Source organism: Ornithorhynchus anatinus, chromosome 17, assembly GCF_004115215.2.
Source record: "Ornithorhynchus anatinus isolate Pmale09 chromosome 17, mOrnAna1.pri.v4, whole genome shotgun sequence".
In the NCBI taxonomy this organism is placed as follows: Eukaryota; Metazoa; Chordata; class Mammalia; order Monotremata; family Ornithorhynchidae; genus Ornithorhynchus; species Ornithorhynchus anatinus.
The window spans coordinates 17,339,930-17,348,672 of record NC_041744.1 but is presented as its reverse complement, the minus strand read 5'-3'; the positions used below and the strand labels follow the sequence as shown (position 1 = coordinate 17,348,672).

Here is an 8,743-nt window from a genome sequence, read left to right as displayed (position 1 = left end):
GCTTCTCTGTAAGCCCCTAGACTGTAAGCTCGTTACAAGAAGGGACTGTGAGCGTTGAAGCCGGGCGGAGTGGATAGAGCGCTGGCCTGGGAGTCAGAAGGTCGTGGGTTCTAATCCCCGCTCTTGTCTGCTCTGTGGCCCTGGGGAAGTCACTAGACTTCTCTGTGCCTCAGTGACCTCATCTGAAAAATTCATTCGGTCGTATTTATTGAGCGCCTACTACGCGCGGAGCCCTGGACTAAGCGCTTGGAATGGACAGTTCCGCAACAGATAGAGACAATCCCTGCCCGACGACGGGAAATGGGGATTAAGACTCTGAGCCCTCTGTGGCACAGGGACTGTGTCCAACCTGATGTGTTTGTATTCTTTCAACGGTATTTATTGAGCGCCTATTATGTGCAGAGCACTGTACTAAGCGCTTGGAAGGTACATATCGGTAACAGAGACAGTCCCTGCCCGACGACGGGAAATGGGGATTAAGACTCTGAGCCCTCTGTGGCACAGGGACTGTGTCCAACCTGATGTGTTTGTATTCATTCAACGGTATTTATTGAGCGCCTATTATGTGCAGAGCACTGTACTAAGCGCTTGGAAGGTACATATCGGTAACAGAGACAGTCCCTGCCCTTTGACGGGCGCACAGTCTAATCGGGGGAGACGGACAGACGAGAACGGTAGCAATCCATCCCAGTGCTTAGTACAGAGAAGCAGCGGGGCTCAGTGGAAAGAGGAGCCCGGGTTTAGGAGTCGGGGGTCATGGGTTCTGATCCCAGCTCTGCCACCTGTCCCTTCCCCTCCCCTCAGCACTGTGCTTATTTGTATATATTATTTATTACCCTATTTATTTTAATGAGGCGAGCAGCGTGGCTCAGTGGAAAGAGCCCGGGCTTGGGAGCCAGAGGTCATGGGTTGGAATCCCGGCTCTGCCCCTTGTCAGCTGTGTGACTGTGGGCGAGTCACTTCACTTCTCTGGGCCTCAGTTCCCTCATCTGTAAAATGGGGGTTAACTGTGAGCCCCACGGGGGACAACCTCATTCCCCTGGATCTCCCCCAGCGCTTAGAACAGTGCTCTGCACATAGGAAGCGCTAAACAAATACAACATTATTATCAAAATGGGGATTAACTGTGAGCCCCATGTGGGACAACCTCATTCACCTGTATGTTCCCCAGCGCTTAGAACAGTGTTCTGCATATAGTAAGTGCTTAACAAATAGGATTATTATCTCCTCCAGAGCTTAGAACAGTGCTCTGCACATAGGAAGCGCTTAACCAATACCAACATTATTATTAAAATGGGGATTAACTGTGAGCCTCACGGGGGACAACCTCATTCCCCTGGATCTCCCCCAGCGCTTAGAACAGTGCTCTGCACATAGTAAGCGCTTAACAAATAGCATTCTCATCTCCCCCAGCGCTTAGAAAGTGCTCTGCACGTAGTAAGCGCTTAACAAATAGCATTCTCATCTCCCCCAGGGCTTAGAACAGTGCTCTGCACATAGTAAGCGCTTAACAAATAGCATTCTCATCTCTCCCAGCGCTTAGAACAGTGCTCTGCACGTAGTAAGCGCTTAACAAATAGCATTCTCATCTCCCCCAGCGCTTAGAACAGTGCTCTGCACGTAGTGAGCGCTTAACAAATAGCATTCTCATCTCCCCCAGCGCTTAGAAAGTGCTCTGCACGTAGTAAGCGCTTAACAAATAGCATTCTCATCTCCCCCAGCGCTTAGAACAGTGCTCTGCACGTAGTAAGCGCTTAACAAATAGCATTCTCATCTCCCCCAGGGCTTAGAACAGTGCTCTGCACGTAGTAAGCGCTTAACAAATAGCATTCTCATCTCCCCCAGCGCTTAGAACAGTGCTCTGCACGTAGTAAGCGCTCAACAAATAGCATTCTCATCTCCCCCAGCGCTTAGAACAGTGCTCTGCACGTAGTAAGCGCTTAACAAATAGCATTCTCATCTCCCCCAGGGCTTAGAACAGTGCTCTGCACGTAGTGAGCGCTTAACAAATAGCATTCTCATCTCCCCCAGCGCTTAGAAAGTGCTCTGCACGTAGTGAGCGCTTAACAAATAGCATTCTCATCTCCCCCAGGGCTTAGAACAGTGCTCTGCACGTAGTGAGTGCTTAACAAATAGCATTCTCATCTCCCCCAGCGCTTAGAACAGCGCTCTGCACGTAGTGAGCGCTTAACAAATAGCATTCTCATCTCCCCCAGCGCTTAGAACAGCGCTCTGCACGTAGTGAGCGCTCAACAAATAGCATTCTCATCTCCCCCAGCGCTTAGAACAGTGCTCTGCACGTAGTGAGCGCTTCACAAGGGCCAAGGGGGCCTATTTGGGCGCTCAAGAAGCGCCCTCCTCCCCAGGGGCGGGAGGGAAGGCACGTGGGCTCGGCGGAGGAGGCGCCGCCGCCGCCACGTGCCCCGCGCCGCTTCCGGTCGCGCGGGCGGGCGCGCGGGCGGGCGCGCGGCGGCGTCAGCGCGCAGGCGCGGGGAGCAGGAAGCGTCCGGGAGGACTGGGCGATCCCAGGGTGCCCCGCGCGGCGTGGACTGGGCCGCCGCCATCCCGCCGGAGAGGAGAGGAGAAGCCAGGACCGGCCCCGACCCGAGGGGACGGCCGGCCGACCGCACCGCGCCGGACCGGAGAGGAGAGGCCCGCCTCGCGCGGCGCGGCCGGGGCCCCAGCCGGGCCGCCGCACGACGGACATGCTGGCGGCCGCCGCCGCCTCCTCCTCGGTCGCCTGACGCCGCCCCCGCCCAGGCCCCCGCCGCCGCCGCCGCCGCCGCCCAGGCCCCCGCCGCCCCCCGAGGCCTATGTGACCGGCGGCGCCGGCCCCGAGCAGCGCCATCATGGACGCCGTCAACGCTTTCAACCAGGAGGTGAGACCGGCCCCCCCTCCCCCCCTTCCCGCCCTCCTCTCCCCCCCCCCCTCGGCGCAGCGCGTGGGTCAGGGTGGATGTGCGGGGCGCCCCGCCTCTCCTCATCCGAAGACCGGCCCCGGACCCCGGCAGCGCCCGGCGAAGGCGATGGGATGGCTGCATCGACCCCCAAGGTCATCGGGTGGGCCCACGGTGACCCCCCCCCCCCCGCCCCGGAGCGCTGAGCCCAGTGCGGGCTCCCCTTGTACGCGCGAGGGAAAGGACCGGCCCCGGTTCCCCCCAGCCATGGGGGGGGGGAGGGGGCGGCGTCGGGATTAGAACCCACGCCCTCCCCCGCCGCGGACGAGCGCTTAGCCCCCCGCACAGGGTAAGCGCCCCATCGATGCTCCGGAAACGATAAATACCACGGAGCGGTTGGCTTCCAGATGTTAGAGAAGCAGCGCGGCGAGAGCCCGGCCCGGGGAGTCCGAGGTCATGAGTTCGAATCCCGGCTCCGCCGCTTGTCAGCCGGGTGACCTGAGGCAGGTCCCTTCACCGGGCCTCGGTGACCGCATCTGGAAAAGGGGGATGACCTGGGAGCCCCCCGCGGGCCCCCCCCCCCCCCCGAGGACCCTGGATCTCCCCCAGCGCTTACGACGGCGCTCGGCACCTCGGCAGCGCTTCGCACATACCAACGTTATCATTATTATTATTATCATTATCACGTCCCTCTTTGGCCAGAAGCAGCCTCCCACCCGGAGGACCCTCCCCCTTCTTGCTGTCGGCTTCCCCCACCCCTCTTGGAAGGGGTTCACCCCCATCCCGCCTCCCCCGCTTGAAAGAAATAGGATTGAGAGGTAGAGCGTGCCGCGCCGAGTTGTTCTTCCAGCGATTTCTCAGGGGGCCGAAGCCAGAGGGGCCGAGAACGCCCCCCCCCCCTCCGCCCGCCGCCCGCCGCCAACTCCTTCCACGACGGCCTCCCGACTCCGGCCACGGTAACCTCGTATTTAAGCGAGACCCTTTTAACTTCGAGGGCGGATCCGGCCAACGCGAGAGGCCCCCCGAGCCGAGGGGTTTGGGGGGTGTTTCGGCGACACCGCCCCGACGGGGCCGGGAACACGTCGGAGGTGACGCCTCCCCCGTCTTCCGCGTCACTCGCGGGCCGACGTCTAAAACCCGTCTTTTTAAGCGCATCTCGGAAGGAATTGGACTCTCCGAGGGGCCTAACCCGGAGCCGGACTGCGTCCGACCCCTGTTTCGGGGGGGACGGGGACGCGTGTGGAGACGGGGCCTCTCGGTGGCATTTATTCGGCTAGCGTAGCGGTCGCCTCGCTCGGGAGGGCGCGGGACCGTGTGCGGAGCGCTGTGCCGAATGCTGGGGAGAGGACGGTGCGGTGGCGTCGGTAGAGACGTCCGTTGACTGCCCGCAGCCGGCTCTGAACTTAAATGGTGAATCCTTCCGGTAGCCTCTTGGAAATGGACGTTGAGAAACGTTCCAGGTCTCGTATTCGGTTGCGCCGGAAAGGCTGCCTCAGAATTTTGTCCTTCGAAGGTATCCCGTGAAAACCCGAGGTTACGAACTGGCCGAGGAAGTGATTTTTAAACCCCGTCTTCCCTGGCCTGCCGAAGGAAATCTTGAAACCGCGGAGCTGCGGATTTCGTTCCGTGTTTTTAGGGGCGGGGAGGACGTTTAGTCTGCGAATTGGACTGGAGGGAGCGGTGGAGAAGGTGACGTTAAGAATCCGTGAGCCACTCTCGGGGGCCCCTAAAAGTAAACTTTTAAGTGGACTTGAGAATTTCACCTAAGGAAAAAAAAGGAGTTAAAATCCTAACGCGGCCCCATGTTGAAAATGTTTGAAGTGAGAAACCCAAAATGTTGGATGGAAACTTGGGCGGCGTGAACATTTTTGTTGCATGTTGTTTCTGTCTCGGGGTCCTGGGTGAGCCCGAGCAAGCTCATTTGGGGGTCCTGTGGCTCTGGTGATGGATTTTGCTCTCCGTCATCACACCCCCGGAAAAAAAAATACCCTCTAGGTCATTTAAAGTCCAATAGGTTCTGTACCCTCGAAGAACCTAGCCTGAGGATGAATGGCCCGTTAGAATTCACCGGTGAAAGTCGCTCGGTTACCGCGCGGCCGGGGAACGGGTACTTTACCCGGCATAAAACATTTTAAGACTTTCCAGGAGCGTTCCGACGTTTCACTGTGAATCGGGTTTTATTTAACCTCTTCATTAGCCCGTTAATTGATCTCGGCGTGCCGACGGGGATAAAGTAAGCCGACGCCCTACGCCGCCACTTTTGATTCTTCCCTCCCACTTGTGGAAGCCAGAGAGGAGCGTCCTTTCCCTCGGCGGCCTCGGGCTCTCCGGTGTAGCCGAAAACGGCGCCGGGCTCCGGCCCGGTGGGGGGTGGGGGGGGTTGGGGGGTCTGGTCGGCCTCCGGCGTCCCGGGCTCGCGGGCCTCCGTCCCCCGGGGGAGGGCATCGGTGGGGAAGTTTACGCCCCGTTCCTTGAGATCAGCGGTCAGTCACACGGTGCGATTTTCGGGTTTCCATCGGTCCCGTGTTGCGGCGCGCTCCTGTCATCCTAAATTCAGAGTGCCGATCCGAGAGCGCGGCGGCGTGAGCAGCAAAGGCGCCGCCTCACGTGGGGAGAGGAAGAGGGTAGGCAGAGTCTCCGCGCTCCCTCCTCCTTGCCGGTGTAAGCGTCCAAAAAGTTCCAAAAAGTTTTTTTTTTCCACCCGGCCCACCACTGGCACCGGGTACGGCTTCCAGGAGGTGGGCCCCCCCCCCCCCCCCCCCCCCGAGGAGGGACGGATGCGGAGAAGGCCGGGCGGGCATCGGTTTGCTCACCTGCGATGTTTTCCCCCTTTCATCCGAGCAAATGTTATTTCCTTCACTGCCACGAAGGGACTTTGCATTCCTTAACGGAAATCCTGCCGGTCGCTTCCTCTCTGTTGTCTCGGCCGAGGGGTTGGCCTGAGCGACCCGTTCCGAGTCAGCTTGAATGTGCCCGGGGAACCTTCCGTCGGCCTCTGAAGGCGTGAAGCGGGTCTCCTTACGGACCGTCCCTTTGGCCTGTTTTAAATGGGTACTGACCGTAGCTGACCTTTGAGTCCCGTAGTTCGCGTTCCGTCACTTAGTGGGCTCGCGGTGCCACGGTTTTCAAGCGGCGATGCCCCGGGCCTCTTTTTGGCCGAGTCGAAAACAATAACAAATGGCACCGAATCCGAAAGCCCGGCAGGAAAAAGCAGGTGTGTAATGGAGGTGACCAGCGGGACGGGATCGATGCTAACTTAAGTTTTGCAGCAGCACGTGCTGCCGAGTAGATAAGTGATGCAGATGAGGCTCCCGCCCTCTCTCCCAACCCCTCCAGCCTTAAAGGGAAAGCTTTGTCCCTTTAAGCTAAATTTCTGACGAGGGAAGGCAGTGAGATGGGACCTTTGACCACGTTAGCCCAACGGGCGGCCTCTGATAGGGACGAGTCGCTCCGCGGTTTGTTGCCCGGTATGAGACGGTCGTTTCCGGGCTCAGCGCAGCAGGATTTCGCACTCCCACGTGAAGCCTCGCTCCGCCGTAGATTTGAAAAGAGGATTTTCATTAGAAGTGGACGCAACCAATTCCAGAAGGGGTCCAGAGCCCCACCGGAAGGGATCTGAGCTCATGTCGGGTCAGCGACTGAAGGTTGGCCTCCGGGAGCAGGTGGTGTTTGCCCCCCGGTTGGATCGGGGCCCATGTCAGGAGGAGGCCGGGGAGCGAGGCTGCCAGAACGGGGCCCTGAAGTGGACAGACCCAAGTGTAAAGCTACGGTCGTATTTCCGGGATTTCCTCTGGTAGCTTGCCTAACCCGCGGAGTGCTGAGCTGGGCGGGTGGAGTTTTTCATCCCTGTTTTGTTTCCTAGCTAAGGAGGAGAGCGTCCAGGTTTATCGGGCTCACTTAAAAGCTACCGAGATGGTCTTGTAGAAGAGCCAAACGTTTATCGCCCTGTGGCCTTAGAAGAGGTTTCCTTTTTTCTTGGCTTTATTCTTACGACAATGAGCTAAGAGAACAGTCCCGTTGAATAATTATTCCTCAGGAAGTTCGCCTTCTCCGCTTGCGGGTGGATCGGAATGAGGTTGAGAGCTGGGATTTTATAGAGGAACTTTATATAAAGGGATTACGAAGGCCCTGGCGGGAAGTGGATTGCGTCCCGTCGCCTTTGGGATTCCCTCTTGGACCCGAGAAACGCCAGGCAGAAATTCAGAGTGTCCAGGAAGAAGTTAGGTTTAGGTTAAGGCTGGTACTCCCGATGATTTAATGCGATGGAGGTTACGCTTGGCAGTTGTGGAAATGACGGACTCGTGGGCCGGGAGACGGGGAAACGAAGCAGCTCATGGTGGGGGAAGGAGTCGAGTGAAAGGCGCTGGCTAGAGTGTTGGTTGCGGGGTGCTTCCCGCCTCGCGCACCTGTGCGGACGCAGTGTGACGTGGCCTCGGAGAGATGGCCGTCGCGAACCCGTGCGATTTGGGGACCGCCGCCCCGCGAGAACGGAGTCCCCGGCCTCGACGGAGAGCCGGGTGTTGTCGTTTTGGGTTGGCCCGGATTTTTGGGCTGTGGGTTTTTCGGGTCTTACCCCCATTTGGTCACGATTTCTCCAGAACTCAGGTTAAAACTTGATTTTTTTTTTTTTTAAAAAAAAAAAAAACAAACAAACTGCAGACACCGTTAACAACTGGGTCGTTTTTCTTAAGGCGCGCCCTGCCAAAACGGGCTTCCGTCGACTGGCAAATCTATGCTCGTGCTGCCATGGTAAACCGAGTTGAGCTGCTGTGTTTGTGGGAGCTCCGCTGTCTCCCGTAGTTGCGATCTGTGTTCTGAAATGGGACACCCGGAGGGTTTGGCCACTTTAACAGGTGCCATGGAGTTTTTTTTCTGGGAAGGTTTTCCTTCTTCCCACTTGGGCAAGAGCGTGAGGTTTCCTGGGGAACTGGCCCTGCCATCAGTGTTTGAATACTCTGTGTGTGTGTGTGTGTGTTATTGTGTGTGTGTGTTTGTCCATCGGTCCGTCGGTCCCCAGGCCTCTCACCAATGTAGATCGAGCCCCCGCCTCCAAACCAAGAAACGGACATTATTTAAATTGACATCGGATTGGGGAGGGTAGTCTGTGGGAGATCCAGGCCCCAAAGCTGCTTTTACACCGTTACTAAGGGACAATCTTTTAATGGCTGGTGTTTTTGTCATTCCCAACTACCAGAAAGGAGTGCTGTCACTGGGGGTGTGGGGGGAGGAACGTGCCCTGTGCACATTATATGTGGGTTAGATAAATGAAAGCCAAAATTAAAAAACAAAAACCCACAAAAAACCAAGCACCCAACTTTCTTTACATATATCCAGCAATTACCCATATATGTATGCATTTGTGCTCCATTCCTCCTTCGTCCCTTGAGAAGTTAGGAGCAGGGTTTATGTCAAAAACCAAAACCATGGCTTTGGTTGTAATGAACCTTTTTGAATATTTGATTTACACTGAGTGCATTATGATCATTACAGGGTCTGCAGTTTAGCTATGGTCTTTGCTAAACTGATGGTCTGGAACTATTAGCGCTTAGTACAGTGCTCCGCACGCAGTAAGCGCTCAATAAATGCGATGGAAAGGAATGAGAGATTCCATTACGCGCGGACCCGCTGCCCGACGGCTCTAACGTCTTGAACCACATGTGGTTGATTTGAGTCAAATTAGTGAACGGCAGCGGTACGGTTGGCAAGAAATGTTAATTAGACAGGCTCTTGGAGGGGGTCTGCCTTTATCCTCCGTTTACCTCGTCACTGCACGCCGGTGCTAGCGTCCATCCCTTGGGTTATGGGTCACCACGTTCGTGTCGGTACCCTGTTTGACTCTGCCCCTC

General features: G+C 57.1%; 1 protein-coding gene across 2 annotated transcripts in view; it reads left to right on the top strand.

Moving 5' to 3' along the window:
- Positions 1–2,798: 2,798 nt before the first annotated feature.
- The window catches only part of SCAF4 (SR-related CTD associated factor 4), a 40,210-nt gene continuing 34,265 nt past the window's right edge, over positions 2,799–8,743 (top strand). For both annotated transcript variants that reach the window (XM_029082267.2, XM_029082266.2), the window contains exon 1: positions 2,799–2,879. In XM_029082267.2, coding sequence (XP_028938100.1) covers positions 2,850–2,879 — 30 coding nt within the window. In that variant the 5' untranslated portion in view covers positions 2,799–2,849. The remainder of the gene's footprint in view (positions 2,880–8,743) is intronic.